Source organism: Chionomys nivalis, chromosome X, assembly GCF_950005125.1.
Source record: "Chionomys nivalis chromosome X, mChiNiv1.1, whole genome shotgun sequence".
In the NCBI taxonomy this organism is placed as follows: domain Eukaryota; kingdom Metazoa; phylum Chordata; class Mammalia; order Rodentia; family Cricetidae; genus Chionomys; species Chionomys nivalis.
In genome coordinates this window covers 816,938-835,127 of record NC_080112.1, presented here as the reverse complement: position 1 = coordinate 835,127, position 18,190 = coordinate 816,938, and the positions used below count along the sequence as shown (strand labels likewise).

Here is an 18,190-nt window from a genome sequence, read left to right as displayed (position 1 = left end):
TTTTGTTGAAGTAGTTGTGCCATGTTGGAGAAAGTGTGTCACTGGGGGTGAACTTTACGTTTAAAAAGTCCATTCCAGGCCCAATCTCTCTCTCTTCCTGCAGTCTGTGGATCCAGATGTAGAACTCTCTGTAGGCAGAGGCTGTTTGTTTGTTTCTGGCCACCCAGGCCCAAAATAATCACACAGAAACTATATTAATTAAAACACTGCTCAGTTTATTAGTGCAAGCTTCTTATTACATCTTAAATTAGCCCACTTCTATTATTTTGCATTCTACTATGAGGCTCGTGGTTTATCAGTAAGGTTTTTGGGTGTCTTTCTCCTTCAGCGGCTATATGGCATCTCCCTGACTCCACCTACTCTCACTCTATATCTCTTACAATCTAGCTATATTCTGCCCTGCTATAGGCTGAAGCAGATTGTTTTTTTTTTTAAAAAATTAACCAATGGTATCAAAACATATTCACAGCATACAGAAGGGAATCCCACATCAACTCTTCACTACTTCTCCAGCACTATGTCTGCCTACAAGGTACTATGTACCCCACCATGATGATAATGGAGTAAACCTCTGAAATTATAAGCAAGCCTCAATTAAACGTTTTCTTTGATAAGAGTTGCCATGGTCATGGTTAGTCTTCACAGCAACAACACACTGACTAAGTCAATCCTGGAACTGAAGAAGGAGACAAAGGGTAGCAAGCAGAGGATGCAGAAGCCACCTCAGTACAGCTGTTGTGCTTCACATCCCAGAATCTCAAGCCTCAGAGCAATTTGGTGCTCCCAGACCTGGGGGTGAATTCGAAGATATCGAGTGAGTAATGGTGGGTCTAGAGAATTTACCATAGGTGTGGATGCATCCTGATTCCCCCGAAAAACCTAAAAGAGGATAGACAGTATTTATCAACTGACTGACAAGACACAAATACCATTTATACCACCACATTTTTGCTAGAAGCCTCAAGTTCAGTTTCTTCTTGTTCTTTCCCCTTTTTGCATCTGTCACAATGCTTATCACAACATATGAGTGACTTACTTCAATTGGCTTTTAGCATTTTAAGATTGAACTCTGGGCAATTAGATGAATCCATGGGCCAAAAAGTTGTTTTGACTTGTAGAATTGAGATCCACCCACTCATCTGCTATGTAGAACTAGTCTAGCTATGCCTTATATCTGAAATAGTTTCACCCATGTCCAAAAAATCTCAATGAAACAAAATACTTTGCCTGAATTTGTATGTTGTCAGGTAATCTGAAAGTTAGAGTCAAGACTCAACTAGTTGATGCCACAGATACTGAATTTGTTATTTAAGATGAGTATAAACATTCAACAAATGGTAAGTACTGTTATTAGTCATATATGCTGTTTTCACACATGTTAGATAGAAAGTTGGGAGAAAGTCTTAGGTGTCTTGTCACATTGAGAATTTGGGGGTTAAGTCCACTTGTAAGCCAGTCATATTTGAGGAAATGAAAGTGCATTGTAAACTACTTCTAGTACTCTAGAATTGACAGAGACATCTTGCTGCCTGGAGAGTCACCCAAAGTAAGTTCACAGTCAAAAAATTCAAAGAAAACACAATAATATTCACAATCCAGACTCTCTACATATTTTCCATCTTTATGCGGCTTATTTTTTACTCTATTACTTTTTAATATTTATTTGATTATCTTTACTCCTTTAATCTATGACTGTCTATACTGTGTCTCGTTTTTTCTTTTATTTTATTAGATTTAAAAAAAATAATACCAATCCAAATTCCCACTCCCTCCCCTCCTCCCATCTCCTCCACACACCCTCCTACCCTACCTCCTCCAATCCAAAGAAAGGGCAAGGCACCTTACCCTGTGGAAGGTCCAAGGCCCTCCCTACTACAACTAGGCTGAGTAAGGTATACATCCAAAAAGAATAGGATCCCAAAAAGCCAGTACATGCAGCAGAGACAAATCCCAGTGCCACTGCCAGTGTGGCCCCTCAGTCTGCCCCAGCCAGACAGCTGTCAACCACATTCAGAGGGACTAGCTTGGTCCTATGCTTGTTCCTTCCCAGTCCTGCTAGAGTTGGTGAGCTCCCATTAGCCCAGGTAAACTGCTTAAGTGGATGAACCCCTCATGGTCTTGACATATTTGCTCATATTCTCATTACTTTTACTCTTCAACTGGCCCTTGAGAGCTCAGTCCAGTGCTCTGATGTGGGACTCTGACTCTGTTTCCATTTGTTGCTGGACGAAGGTTCTATGGTGATATTTAAGATAATCATCAATCTGAATACAGGGCAATGCCAGTTGGGGCACCCTCTCCTCTATTGCCTAGGGTCTTAATTGGGGCCATCCTTGTGGATTCCTGTGAATTTCTCTAGAGCCATGTTTCTTGCCAACGTCATAATGGCTCCCCCAATCAAGATATCCCTATTCTTGCTCTCATATCTGTCCCCCTTCCATTTCAACCATCCCATTTCCTCAAGTTCTCCTCAACCCTCTCCTTCTTACCTCTCCCCCTCCCTCTACCCCCTGCTCCCATGTTCCCAACCCTGTCAGGTGACCCTGTCTCTCTCCAACCCCCGGGTGGGTCCATATATGTTTTTCTTTGAGTTCACCTTATTACTTAGTTTCTCTAGGGTCATGAACTATACACCCAATGTCCTTTGTTTATAGGTAGTATCTACTTATGAGTGAGTACATATCATATTCATCTTCTTGGGTCTGGGTTACCTTACTCAGGTTAGTGTTTTCTAATTCCATCTATTTGCATGCAAAATTCAAGATGTGATTTTTTTTTTTAGCGCTAAGTAGATGTGCCATGCTTTCTTTATCCATTCTTCAGTTGAGGGGCATCTAGGTTGTTTCCATGTTCTGGCTATTACAAATAATGCTGCTATGAACATAGTTGAACAAATGTTTTTGTAGTATGAAGCTGCCATACTGATTTCCAAAGTGGTTGTTCACGTTTGCATTGCCACCAGCAATGGAGGAGTGTTCCCCTTACTCCACATCCTCTCCAGCATAAACTATCATTAGTGGTTTTGATCTTAGCCATTCTGACAGGTATCTCAGAGTTGTATGGATTTGCATTTCCCTGATAGCTAAGGAAGTTGAACATTTCCTTTTATCTTTTGGTCATTTGAAATTCTTCTGTTGAGAATTCTCTATTTAGTTCAGTACCCCATTTTTAATTGGGTTATTTAGAATTTTACTGTCTGATTTCTTGAGTTCATAATCCAGACACTGTATTTTCCATCTTTATGTGGCTTATTATTTTTTTACTCTATTACTTTTAAATATTTACTTTATTATCTTTACTCCTTTAATCTATGACTGTCTGTACTCTGCCTCTTTAAATACTTAGTTTTATTTTTTTCTAAACCATTTACTTCATTTTATAACTCTCTATACTATTTATCTTCTCTCTCCCAAGACTATGTACATTTTTATAACACACTGTGACCCATTTTGGGGTCTTTTATGTCTGAATTTGTCTTTATTGCATATTTGTAATTATCTTTGGACCAGGAGAACTTTTTTTTTATTTAATGCTAAGTGGGCATTGCTAAGACCAACTCCATAGTCCTGCCTGCTTGCTCCATGCAGTCCAGCATGGTGGAGACATGTTTTCTGCTTCTGAGAGTCATGCATATTGCCCCATTTTTAGGCACACAGAGGATCTAATTTCCATTAAGCAAGTTGCAGCACTCCGCTCACAAAATCCATTTAAATGCTCCATAGCCGGACCTCATCAGAGTTCATATTGGAAGCATGGCCCAGGAAGCTGCCATTTCAAAATGACATGGCTTTTTTTCTACTATCACAGAATCAGTAAGACCTCTCTTAAAGGAGCCACAGCATGCTGTCAGCAAGCAAAGCCCATTTGGGAAAAAATGCAGCTAAACTTTGCTTTTTAGTATCTAGATTCCTTTCCAAGCCCTCTCAGGTCTTACGTAGATATAGTTGACCACATTGGAGCACCAATTTGTTGTAAGGAGGCTGCTTGTTGGTTCCTGGCTCCTCAGCCCCAAAATAACCAAATAGAAACTGTATTAATTAAATCACTGCTTGGCCAGCTACTTAAGCATATTGCTAGCTAGCTCTTATATCTTAAACTAACCCATCTCCATTATTTTATATTTTTTCATGAGGTTTGTGGCCTACTGGCAAGGTCCCAGCATGTCTATCTCTGGTGGTGGCTCCATGGCTTCTTGCTGACTCCACCTCCTTTCTCCCAGCATTCAGCTTAGTTTTCCCTGCCTAATATCTACCTTGCTATAGGCCAAGCCAGTTTCTTTATTCATTAGCCAATAAAAGGAACACATAGACAGAAGGACCTTCCACACCATATATTAATGAGTCTAAAAGATTGTACCTAATTCACTTTCTCTATTAATTTGCATTATCAAATTATGTTTTAATGTCTCTCCACTTTTTACACTTACACCTCTTTAGTGAGTTTCTTTTATGAGTCTGGTAAACAAGGAAAACTATAACTATCTAGTTTTCAGCTACTTCAGAGACCGGAGAGGGAAATATTATTAACTGAGTAAGCAGAAAGTGCAAGAAAGCAACTTCCAAAAAATGTGAGAAATGACAGAAATATATGGCTGCCTGAACAGTCACCCAAACTTCCTTTGCAAGGTTGGGCATTCATCTTAAGCTTAAGGCCCACAATATTCAACAGACTTTTCTATAAAGCACTTTTTAAATTCTGTCCCAAGCATTCAAAGCTGCTGCATGCCATAAAGCCAGGATGTGACCATCCTTTAGGGATTGCATTTGCATAGTATCATAATCTTTTTATCCGAGAAGTTGATCTTGAGAGACTCCCATACCTCTAGCTTACTCCATTGTTCAATAGTCTTACCCTCTTCTCTGAACCAGTTACTCCATTGTAATTGTGGAATAATTTTAATTGTAATTTAAAGCTCTAAAACAGCTTTAACCAATTATATCCAGTCTTTAGGGATAATTCTATTACAAACTGACCATGAGGTTAACAATTTCTACACAAAAGGTTTATTCAAGCCATAAGAGACCATTGCTTCCTTGAATCTCCTTAAATCTAACATTGGCACAGGAGTCTACTCAGGTTTTACAGAGTTTCTACCATTTGGCAATTCTTGTAAGGTTATTGGATATATTAAGGTTGTTTGTTTGAAAATCTTAGGCTGTTCCTCTCTAACCATATAATGTAATGCTAAAAATGATTCTCCATTAAATTCCTGTGTCTGGAGTTGAATATCTCTATGATCTGTTTTAAGTTTTTCTAAAACTTGTATCAGCACCCAGATTAACAAACTTTTTGGTGATAAAAATGATAAAGCTGATAATGTTTACAATTGGCATTACATAAATCCCATCTAAAATAGGTATCGTCTTATATATTTATTACATTCTCAAACTGTCTGGGATATTATCATACAGAGACACAAATCCCTCCAATGTAATAGTGTTTCCCATCTTTTGAAGATTTATTTATTATTTATATATACAGTGTTATGTCTGCATGCATGCTGCAGGTCAGGAGAAGGCACCAGATCTCATTACAGATGGCTGTGAGCCACCATGTGGTTGCTGGGAATTGAACTCTGGAAGATCAGTGCTCTTAACTTCTGAACCACCTCTTCAGCCCATGTTTCTTATTTTTAATGTGAGAAAAATTTCTCTTTTATCTAATTCCTCCCTTTAAGAATTCCCAATTTTCTCACTGAATCTACAACTGATGATGATGAAGATGTGAGGCTTACTTTTGCTGCATAGAACAATCAAACTTGACTCAATTTCAATGTATCTATCTAGTTTGGCAGCAGCCTGAGAAGGGGGTTCAGAGAGAGCCCACCAAGAAAGTAGAAAGAACAACATAGGTGGTAGGGTGGTGACTCCAGCCACATGTATCTCTGGCCTAAGCTGGTGATTGTAAAGCCATAGGCAAACAGCTTTCTCATGAACTCCTACCCCAAACATTGGGTGCCAGGTATAGTACAAATAAACCTCAGAGACAGATATTGGGGCTCAACCTGAAGATCAGAAAAGCAAAGCAGCTCAGCCACTAGCTCTTAACTCTACCTCAGACCGAAATGGATGATCCTGACTCCACAAATCCTCAGACTGAGACTGAGACCTCTCTCCTCCTGCCTTATATTCTTCTCTTAGTGTTGGGATTAAGGGTGTGCACCACAACTGTCTGGCCTCTATGACTAACTAGCTATAGGAGTGTGTGAGGCTGCATTGTCTCAGTATTTTCTCTGAATTTGTCAATTGATAATGGGGCTAGACATTGTTGATATATTTATTATTTATATATTGTATATAGTTATTGTACTTATTGTTTATAATTTTTTCTTATATTATAACCTCTTTTATTGTTCTAGACAAAAAGTAGAAATGAGGTGATATCATGTGTTCTCTAACAAAGTTTTCCTGAAGATCAGAGAGCACAGCTAGCTACCCATCAACCAACCATAGAGGTCTGGAGGTCTGTACAGACAGACAGGAAGTGATATGGGTAGGCAGAGAGAAGAATATAAGGTGGAAGGAGACAGTAGTTCAGCCCCCTTTTAGTTAAAATGCTAAAACCCAATTGAAGTAAGTCACTTACATATTGTGATAAGCATTGTGACAGATGCAAAAAGCAGAAAGGGCCATAAGAAAGAGGAGTCATATATGAGTGACTGAGAGCAGGGAGAAACTTGAGGCTTCTAGCAAGAATGTGGTGGTATAAATGGTATTTTTGCCTCATCAGTCAGTTAATAAATACTGTTTTTCCTCTTTTAGGTTGCATGAGTTCTAATTGGTCTTAATAAAATCCCGGAGCCAGATATTGGGATAAATGCTGAATGATCAGAGAGAGAAAGGAGCATGCCACAACAAACCCTTACATTGTTAATTTCTCAGCCAAAAAAGGGGAAAGCTCCTGTCTCCTCTCACCATATATTCCTCTCTCTGCCCCACCATATCACTTCGTGTTTATCTGTACAGACCTCCAAAACAACTAATATTAACTAGTGGCTAGCTCTGCCCTCTGATCTTTAACCAAGCTTAATTTGTTAGAATACAAACAAGATATCACTACAGTCAAGCTATCTGGAAGATATTCAGACCAACTGAACTATTCAGAAAGACTACTTTCTAAACTGTTGAACTATTTACAAGCTGTGCAGTGTGCTCCAGGTGTCTTGCATTCATGAGCTGTCACCCATGTTGTGATGAGCTTTGAGAATACAGCTGTCTTTGGGTCATTTCTGCTCTTGAAAGCTCTCACCCAGATTCCTGAGATTAATCCCAATAAAATTCATGGTTCATCAAGCTGGACTTTGGTGGTATCTTTACTTTAATCTGTCACTGATTCTCTCTATCTGGGATGAGTAGACATTTATTTATATCTCCCTAGGAACAGTATCATACAACAATATAGCATGGCAAATATACTGCAAATATTTGTTGTATTAAAGTCTATGTGCTTGATCAAACTTCTGAGGAACATTAAGGTTCCAGATTTGGGATTTTGGGTGGTGCAATTTTATGATATATTTGGAAGCTTGATCATCTTTCATTAGACACAACTCATTATATCCTTTTAAACTTTTATTTATAAAAATTACAAGTCTAGAGGAATTAAAGGAATGATACATTGAATATGCTTAAGTCCTTCATCTAGAGATACCAGTTATTAGAATATGGATATTTATATTCTCTCTCCTGTTTATTTTTTAAAATTGTATTTAATTATGTGTATGTATGATGTATGTGTGTCTGTTTGACTGTCTCTCTCTCTGTCTCTCTCTCTCTGTGTATGTGCACATAAGTGCAGGTGTCCATAGAGGTCAGAGGCATTTTATTCCCTGGAACTAGAGTTATAGGTGGTTGTGAACTGCTAGATTTAGTTCTGGGAATGAACTCAGATCCTCTGCAAGAGCAGTATGCAATATGCAATCTTAACTATTAATCAGTCTTTGCAACTTTCTCCTTGCCACCCTTTTTCCCTACCCCCTCTTTCTGTACACACACACACACACACACACACTACACACACACACACTTTTTCTTGCACAATTTGGAAGGAAATTATAAACACCATATATACTAAACATTTCAGCACTGAAAACCTGAGAAAGGGATCATTTTTCTATATACCACAGACTACAATTATTATGACCAACAAATGTAGCATTAATGCAATATTATCTGATAATTGAAGTTTTCAGTTATTATAATAGTATCCTACATAGTATTTACTATTTAGAATATAATAAAAGATCATATATTGCATTTCTTGAATCACTTTTAAATTTTCTTAAATCTAAAATAGGGAGCTGAGAAGATGGTTCAGTGGATAAAGCTTTTGCTGCACAAATGTGAGGCCTGGCGTTCATATCCCTTGCACTCAAGTAAATGTGAAATGGATATTTAACCCATCTATTACCCCAACTCTCAGGAGGCAAAGACAGGATATCTCTAGAGCAAGCTGACTAGTTAGACTAGCCAGAATTAGTTATCTCCAGGGTAAGCAAGAGACCCTGCCTCATAATAAATTGGAGAACAATAAAGGAAGATACTTAATATAAGTTTTTGGTTTCTGTACACATACATACACTTCCCACCTACATACATATGCAAAATTAAAAAGCAACTCCAAAATTAGATTCATAGTCTTTGCTCTTTTTCATCCATTGTGACACTGACATCTTTAAAAGTCCAGAATATGTATGGTAAAGCATGGTCAGAAATCCTAATTTTAAATGACTTCTCATTAGATAAGTAGAATATGTGTCCTTTCTGCACTGCATCAAAGGACACTTGATATGCCAGTCTGTCCCATTATTAATGGTCCTAAATTTGATCACTTGGTTAAGACTGAGACACTCAAAGCTTCTATTACAAAAGTTTTCAAATTCCACTTTTTTAACAATCTGTGGGGTAAACTTAAATACCATGTCAATGTTTTATTTCTCAACAAACCTTCACCCAGTGGTTTTTATTATTCATTCAATTTCTTTACAAATACTAAATGGTACAGGATGGTTTCCAATTAAATTTATAATTAATTTTGTTGAATCTTTTATATTTATTAGCCAATATTATTCTGTGTGGAAGTAGAAGCTCAATTTCCCCTTTTATTAATTTATTTTTTTACTGTGATTATGAATTCATGTATTCTTTCTTTATTATATGTGTTATAATCTATTACCATCATTATTCTTTTTGACTGGCCCAAAATAAACTATGTATTTCAGGATGGCCCCAGATATAAGGCATTCGTCTTACCTCAGCTCCTTAGTTCTACAGACATGAGTCAATGTACCCTGCCATTATCTTTTCGATGTTCAAATTTTCTCAAAGTTGGCTAACAAAAAGCTCTTCAAGTGAACTATGTTCTTTTTAGAACCCCATTAGCCTTATAGTCTGGCACATGGAGATGTTTCAAGATTGCCAGGCAGTTTACTTGTCTCAGAAATTGTCATTTCTCAAATAAGCCCAAACTCCTTTACTGGAAAATGGTAGAGACCAACCAACATCTGGACATGATGTGCTCACTGCTTTTATGGTTTCATTATTGCTAGGCTCTCTCAGTGCTATTAGTCCAGCGCTATTAGTTCTTTTAAATTCTTTGAGTTTGTATTGGTACTTGAAGTTCAGGTCTAGCATTTCTTATACTCATTATATTCACTCTAGTGCTGTGAAAATAAATTAACCCAAACTCGGTGGCTAAAAATGAACATATTCTTTCAAAGTTCTAAAGGCTCAAAGTCTTGAGCCTGAAGCAGAGGTCTGAGAAAATGAGTGAAACACAGTTACATTTAAAGCGTCTATAATATCTACTAACTTACTCTTGGCCAAAATTAGTTGTATGGTCATACAAACAGTCAATGAGGTTTTAAAGGAAAGAAGAAATAAAAAAGATTAAGAAAAACACATGAATTCAATATTCCTCTGTAATATTTTCTGTTAAATTTATTACATTTTCTTGTTCTAAGAATAAAGGATAATTTTTGTAGGTAAAGGTGAACATTTGGGGTGGTTTACTAGATTTCTCAATTCAGGAGTACCCTCTACTGTTCATGAAATGAGGTGCAGCTTCTTTAACTGCTAGGAATAGAAGAGGTGTGTACCTAGTGATTTAGTGGTTTTTGTTTCCATAGTTCACTTTATAAAATCTAAGCAGCATGTTTTTGAGTGACACAGTTCCAGTTCCATTACCATGGCTGAGGCTACAAATGCTGCCATGGATAAGCAGAACTGTCAAATCTTGCCAATTCAGGGTAAGACGGTTTTGAAAAGTCTCTTGTCTGTTAAAAATAATCTGTCAGGAGACCCACATTGGAGCACCGGAATGAGCTCCCAAGGTCCCAATGAGGACCAGAAGGAGGGAGAACATGAGCAAGGAAGTCAGGACCGCGAGGGGTGCACCCACCCACTGAGACAGAGGGACTGATCTATTGGGAGCTCACCAAGGCCAGTTGGACTGGGTCTGAAAAAGCATGGGATAAAACCGGACTCTCTGAACATGGCGGACAATGAGGGCTGATGAGAAGCCAAGGACAATGGCACTGGGTTTTGATCCTACTGCATGTTCTGGCTTTGTGGGAGTCTAGCCAGTTTGGATGCTCACCTTCCTAGACCTAGATGGAGGGGGGAGGAACTTGGACTTTCCACAGTGCAGGGAACCCTGACTGCTCTTCGGACTGGAGAGGGAGAGGGAAAGGAGTGGGGGGAGGGGGAGGGAAATGGGAGTCTGGGAGGAGGCAGAAATTTTTTTTTCAATAAAAAATAATAAAAAAAAATCTGTCAGTTATTCTAGGCCTTAGTCAAAGTTGGTTGCTTCAACACTGAAAACATGAGTTTGGGTGATTGCCCAGGCAGCCAGTTGTCTCTGTGATTTGTTGTATGTTTTGGAAGTTGTTTGATTGCACTTCCTAATTACTCAGGCAACATTATTTCCCTTTTCGGATCTTTTACGGGGTTGAAGACTAGGTAAATATAGCAACTTTTCTCTCATGACTTGTCCAAGTTATTTATTATACAAGACTTGGGCTACTTAGGATAGGATATTTGTTTTTATTGTATATAATTTTGTAGTAGGTTTAGAATGCTCTTATTTAAACAAAAGGGAAAGGTGCTGCGGGAGGACCTTCGCTCCTTCAGCGGCTATTGGCTGAAGAAGTGGAAGGTACTCCTGCAGCACTGCCAAGTTATGTCTTATTCTGAGCCTACAACTTGCCAAGGAAAGCATAAAAGAGAAGAGGGGTTAAGGCTTGTACTATTACAGGATGGTTGTTACTGATGTGTCCTTATGGCCTAAGGCCCACTGAAACCTGCCACAGCTGAAATAGACATTGCATAGATGGAGACTATATGACTCTTGGCACAGGAATTATTCCAGAAGCTCCATCAAATATGAATTCCTGGGGATGGGTGGTAGTGGTGGTGGTGTCTTTGGGACTGGCCCAGTCTTAGTTTTCACCAGCCAATTCTAAGGCAAAGTACCATTCTTACTACTCTGTCCTACCCACAGTGAATGAGGTCTTGCTTTATAATGCTGTTCAACATTGGGGTACTATGGGTAAACGTGGTCCTTTGGACACAAAATTGATGATAATATGGGTGGCTCCTCAGATTTTAACAGTGTTGATAACCTGTACAGTGTCAAAGGCAGCCTCAGCCCATATCACCTGCTTCCATCACTTTCAGGCTGAAGTTCAAGTCAATCCTACTAGTGTACAAGTATACTATAGGTACTGGAGCCAGTCCATAAACTCCATATGGAAATTTTGGCCTTCATACAGGGTCTTCAGCATTGGGTTTCATCACAGTGGGCCTGAAAATAAGCTCCAAGGCAAAGTCAAAAGCTGTGCTAGCTTTCATGCTCTACTCCTCAGCAGGTGGAATCTTCTTCCCTATCTGTCACCAGGGATTGGAAAAGGGGTTTCAAAGAATGGTGGAATTGGTCTCTCTCATGCTGTCTTAACTCAGTTCTAGCATCTCAGAACTTGGGTTTTGGCCTGACAATAGAAGGTTTAATGTATTACTCAGCATCAGCTGTCTCTGTCAGGCCAGGAATTAGATTGCAAGTCTAAGGCCTGATCTTAAATCTTCTCTCATCCTCAACTCTCTCTAAGCTGTGCTGCTTAAAGTTAAGGGAGGCAAGTCAGAGGCAACGCCTTCCTTCCTGCTTTCTTTAGTATATCTTGACTTATTTATTTTTATTATTTTTATTTTAAAACAATCTTTTTTATTTTAGATATCAAGACCAGTTCCCCCTTCTTCCCTTATTCCTACTCCCCAGACCTTCTCCCCACCTCACACCCATCCACTCCTCAGAGAGGGAAAAGCCTCCCATAGAGAGTCAGCAAAGTCTTTGGCTTATTTTTTAATAGCAAAAGCAGGCACTATAGTCTCTCATTTGCTTTCCTTAACTCATGTGAAAGTAATTTATATATGATTAACTATTCAACTTGGTGTGTGTCAGTGGAGATGGTTACTGAAGCAGCTTAGTCAGCCACCATCTTTCTCTGTCTTCCATTTTGATATGTAATGCTTTGCTATTATTAATTTAAAGTATTTTATTTTTTATTTTTTTTTTTGAGACATGGTTTCTCTGTCTGTCCTGGAGCTCTCTCTGTTGACCCGATTTGGCCTCAAATTCATAAAGATCCATCTGCCTCTACCTCCTGCATGCTGGGATTAAAGGTGTAAACCATCATCAAGTTTAGAGCCAACTTCTTAAGGATTCTAATGGAGACTGGAGACCAGCTAAGACACCCAGCCACAGAGACTGAACAACTACAGGATTCTTGGACATTCTGTCTGGAAATAGCCATTGTTGGACTAGCCAAAGTCTATAAGTTACTCTAATAATAAATCCACTTTACACAACTCTCTCTCTCTCTCTCTCTCTCTCTCTCTCTCTCTCTCTCTCTCTCTCTCTCTCTCTCTCTCTCTCTCTCCTGTTCCTATGGAGAATATTGACTAATACACCCATCTTGTTGATCAAGGGTGTTCTGGAGACCCCCTAAACAATACACTCTATTGTTATTGCTGCTGGCTCACGTCTACTGCCTTGGAGTTCCCAGGCTCGGGTGCACCCAGAATTGCAGAGGACCTGGCTCAGGCCTACTCCCTCTGAGGTCTCAGACTCATGCCTGGCCGTGCAGAGATCTCTGGTTCCTGCCTACTCCCTAGGAGGTCCCAGACTCATACACAGACTGGCAGAGGTCTTGGCTCAGGCCTAGTTCCTGGGAGGTTCTAGACTCATGCCCAGACCCACAGGGGTCTTGGCTTAGGTCTACTCCCTTGAATGTCCCAGATTCACGTCTGGACTCTCAGCAGTCTCTGGCTCTGGCTCACTCACTCAGTGGTTACTTCCCTGTACCTGTTCCAGTGGAGATCACCGACTCTGGATCGTCTATTATTTTTTAATAGATTCTTGAGAATTACTTGATCTATACTTCTGGCTAATTCTGAGAAAACTTACCCTTCTCAGATCTCTGTGATGGATGTTGACATCCCCAACAGGCCAGGGACAGAGGTTCTCTCCTCTGTTCCCTCTTAGACAACCTGATTACTCAGTCTTTTCTCATTATAAATAGTTCCCCAACCCCAATATTGGGCAGAGATATGTCTCAATTACTCCTTCCCTTTTCTTTTCATCCAACTCCTTCTGGAATTGCCCCTCTCCTTCTAGCCTTTGAAGAGTCTCCTTGTGTACTAGCTAATACTAATACTTCACCCTATCCTCTTCCAGACTCCCCCTTTGACACTTTAAAAGTATGGAGTACCTCCTTTATTTCAGTGGCTTCCCATCATCATCTCCCCAATTAATATCATTCTCTACTTATTACTTTTCTGTTCTAGACCTTAAGGATGCTTTCTTTACCATTCCTTTATACCCAGATTCACATGATCTGTTTGTTTTTACCTGGGAAGACCATGACATGAGAAATTGTCTCAGCTTATTTGGACAGTCCTTGCCCAGAGGTTCTGAGCTCTCTCCCATTTCTTCAGTCAGACTCTGGGCTCTGACCTCCTTTGTCTTGACCTGTCTCCCAACTACTTAATCCAATTATGTAGATGACCTCCTATTATGTAGCCCCTTTCTCTCACTGTCATAGCAACATACTGTTCAACATCTTAAATTTCTAGGGAAACAAAGGATAGGATACAGAGTCTCCCACTATAAAGCTAAACTTTCTTCTGTTCCAGTTAAACATCTAGGATTTCTCTTATTCCCCAACAGCTACAAAGCTCACTCTTAATGGCAGACATTACTTATAGTTCCTCACATCTCCAACTACAAAATAAATTCTCTCCTTCCTTGGCCTGGTAGAATACCTTAGAACCTGAATTCCCCAAGAATTCCTTATTCTATTTCCCTCCATTCTGATATTTATGCTGTTGTCATATGTTCTAAATAAACCATCAATACACCATCATAAGTTGGTTATCTCAAGTGGTTTTTACAGTAATAGAAAACTGACATACCACACCATGGTTAATTTTTGGTTTAAAAATTATTACAAACTGGGCTGGAGAGATAGCACAGCAGTTAAGAGCATTGGCTGCTCTTCCAAAGGTTCTAAGTTCAATTCCAGCAACCACATGGTGGCTCACAACCATCTGTAATGAGATCTGGTGCCCTTTCTGGCCTGTAGGCATACATACAGACATAACACTGAACATATAATAAATAAATTTTTTTAAAAGTCTAATATTTTTAAAAATATTACAAACTACCACAGATAATGTAAACATGCTCATGGCATACTAAGACCTTGTGTTATGCTTGTACTTAGTATACTTTGTTGAATTATCTAGAAAATCTACATCAAGCTTGAAGAGTATATGGACCACTAGAGTTAAAGTTAATAAGGTTTTGGAGTCTAGCCTTGCTAGTAAGCATAAGAGCATCATTAAGCATTTTTCAAAATACAAAAACAAAACCAATTCTATATGACTTCCATTCCCGTGAGCAGCAACTTTTGACTGTACTTTGTTTTTTCCTTGGAAGATTGCACCTTTGCTTGGACTCACTATGTTCTGTTAATGTAGGTATTTAGTAAATTTTGTCCTGAGAGGATGGTCACAAAGCAATGTGGTTCTATCCCTAAATGTCAAGATCTAAGACAGGTGTTACATCTGTAATTTTTTAAAGGCAGGGTCTCACTCTGTAACCCAAGTTGGCCTTGAACTGAATGACAAGATTATAGGTTTGAGTCACTATACCCACTCTGCCTTTTTAATGAGAACATACCTTTACTTTGCCATTGTGTAAAATGTGAGTCCATTGATGGCCATCTTGACTGCTGGAGATAAGGAACTTTTTCACAAACATGCTAGTAAAGAGAGATTTCACTCCCTGGGTTATTATTCCAGTGACTTTCATTGTCTTTTGTAAGTCCACTTGCAACCATTCTTTTGGATCATTTACCTGAGGAAGAAATATTGGAATAATATCCTTTGTCACTATTTGCTTCCATAAATCCACAACTTTCTTTTTAACCATACTACATTACTTATCTCCCTATATAATGGTTTGTTTGCCTCCTCTATTTGACTAATAATCATGAGGGCCAAATTTTTCATAATTCTTTTCTTTTTAAATCTTCTTGGGTCATCCACTTAATAGGTTTCTAGTAAGTGCTGAATGAATTAAGGGACCATATCTACTAGATTAAAAAGTCTGGCAATGTAATACCCAAACTCTGGATTGAATTTTATCCACCAGGCTGTTTTCACAGTACTACATACTAGTACTACATACAGAAATTCTTTTCTTCCAGATAGTTCATTAATGATCATTTCTGTCTTCAGTGAATGCTGTGTAAAATCATGTGATATATATATGCCTGTGGGGCATCATTGACTTCCCTAAACATTCTTTTTAGGAACCGTGAACAGAAATACCTATGAAAAATGAGGGCTTCTCCTATTTTCCAAGGCTCTATTATCTATTTTTATTAGTTAAGTGGTAAATAGGTTGTTCTTACCTGAGGTCTCCAGGCATTAGTTCTTCCCTGGAGATGAAGTCGAGCTTGTGAAGGAGACCAACTGGCAAACATATTGGTGAAGTAGGATGAGGCAGTAATTTGTGTATCTGATATTACTTTATTCTCCATTCCCAGCGGTATGCTACAACCTTAAAGAAATAAAATTGCAATGTTGTCACATGGGTAGGCTGCAGCATAGGCTTCACTGGGCTGCATTGAATCCTCTATATATACTGTTATCATGATAATTTTCAGGCATCAACTTTTACACAATTCTTATTATTGCTAAAATGCCCAGATTTTCTGGTCGGTTCTGATTAGCTCTGCTTGATTTCAATTTCCTTATTGATAAAAGTATAAGAGATGACTGTTTTTGGAGAACCCTATGGTTAGTATAACTACAGTAACAAACTCTGGGTTTTGTTGTTGTTTATTTTAGGACTATGCTGGATTGTTTTGTTTGTTTTGTTTTTATCACTGACAGCCCTCTATTCTGTGATAAAAATCCCTCCTCACAGTCTCAGGATAACTAAAACAGATATTCTACTCATGATTGAGGAAAAAAAAGAAAATAATATGGGATGACTTGGCACTTACTGCTTAAATCACAGCCCATCAACTCCATTCGAAGAGTACTGCGGATGCTAGAATGAGTAGGGTGCAAACGGATATACCGGGCAATAATTGGAGGATTAAAACTATTGTGCTTAATCCCAGATGAATCCACATTGCCAAAGAAGACCTATTAGAATAAATTATCAGAAATATTTGGAAAGTAAATATAAAGCGTAAAGAATGTTGTTCTATTTACATTTTCCTTCTAATTTTGCCTCTGACATTTTTTCATATGCTGACTAGATAGATGATATACATGAAGAATTTTTTTAAAGCACCAAGAAGACTGAAACAAGGTAATTCGGTTTGGTCTGTGGTTTTCTACCTTGGGTACCTCATAAAAGTTGATGAAGCCATTAGAACTTTGTAACTCCAGCATAGTATCTATCACCTGAGAGCAATCAGAAAGGCAGTGTTTGAATAGTTATACCAATAAGCTGGTGAAATAATGGATACATAGCTCTCATTTCACAGGAGCAACAATTTGACAGACATTTATGGACATCTTGGTATGCACATAGGAGGCTGAGAAACACTACAAAAGCACCAAGTATAGATTTTTGATATCAGCCTGCTGCCCGTAATCCTGGCTATACACTGAGAAGCAGAATTCCTTTTTTGGACTCAGATCCAATTTCACTCATGTGTAGTCCTAACACTAGCCTTATCCACCCAAGTACCTTGGAAGGGCCATTTTCATCAGTTTCCCTAGTAACAAGTAGCTATGGTTTGGGTGAGCTTTTTCTTAAAGTTTTGTGTGTTGTAGTACTGATCCTGAGTATGGTAGAGAGGATAATAAGCTGGCCTGCTTTGTCTTAAATTATTCAATTTGATAAAGAAAGCAACAGCCTTGACCTGAACTATTCCATTTTGAGTGTAAGAACCAAGAGATAATGACTATATATTTTGTTTACACAAGTGACAACCGCTAATTGACAGAATATCAGGAGGCATAAAATGATTATTTACACTAGTAAATAATATCTTCAAATGTATTAAGTCATACCAGAAACACAAGCCACATGAATTTATCAATTCTACCTCGTAGAACCCATCACTTGGGACTGTAAAAGAAGGAGCACCTCAAGACCAAAGTATGGTAGGCACACTAACCAGTCAGAGATCACTTGTCATGAGCCTTGTCTGATGGAGGAAGGTCATTGGTTAATTAATAAAGAAACTGCTTGTCCCTGGTAGGTTAGAACATAGGTGGGTGGAGTAAACAGAACAGAATGCTGGGAGGAAGAGGAAGTAAGGTAAGACGCCTCAGAGGGACACCATAGCTCTGCTCCCCAGGGCAGATGCTATGAAGCTCCAACCCAGGATGGACGTAGGCTAGAATCTTCCTGGTAAGCGCACCTCAAGGTGCTACACACATTAATAGAAATGAGCCAGGCAGTGTTTAAATGAATACAGTTTGTGTGTTGTTATTTCGGGGCATAAGCTAGCCAGGCGGCTGGCAGCAGGGCGGCAGGAATGCAGCCCGCAGCTCCCACAACAAAAGTCCAGGAAATTTGCTACATCAAAAGATTCTGCCTCTGTTTCTGAGTTCAAACAGTAGTGCAGTTTCCAGTTTCTTCTGCCTGTGACATTTAGCCAAAGTAA

General features: G+C 38.9%; 1 protein-coding gene across 2 annotated transcripts in view; it reads right to left on the bottom strand.

Annotated features, from left to right (window-relative positions):
* Nucleotides 1-229: 229 nt before the first annotated feature.
* Nucleotides 230-18,190, bottom strand: part of F8 (coagulation factor VIII) — a 132,725-nt gene continuing 114,764 nt past the window's right edge. For both annotated transcript variants that reach the window (XM_057759896.1, XM_057759897.1), the window contains exons 23-26: nt 16,568-16,712; nt 15,971-16,119; nt 15,235-15,411; nt 230-879 (exon numbers count right to left, since the gene is read on the bottom strand). In XM_057759896.1, coding sequence (XP_057615879.1) covers nt 724-879; nt 15,235-15,411; nt 15,971-16,119; nt 16,568-16,712 — 627 coding nt within the window. In that variant the 3' untranslated portion in view covers nt 230-723. The remainder of the gene's footprint in view (nt 880-15,234; nt 15,412-15,970; nt 16,120-16,567; nt 16,713-18,190) is intronic.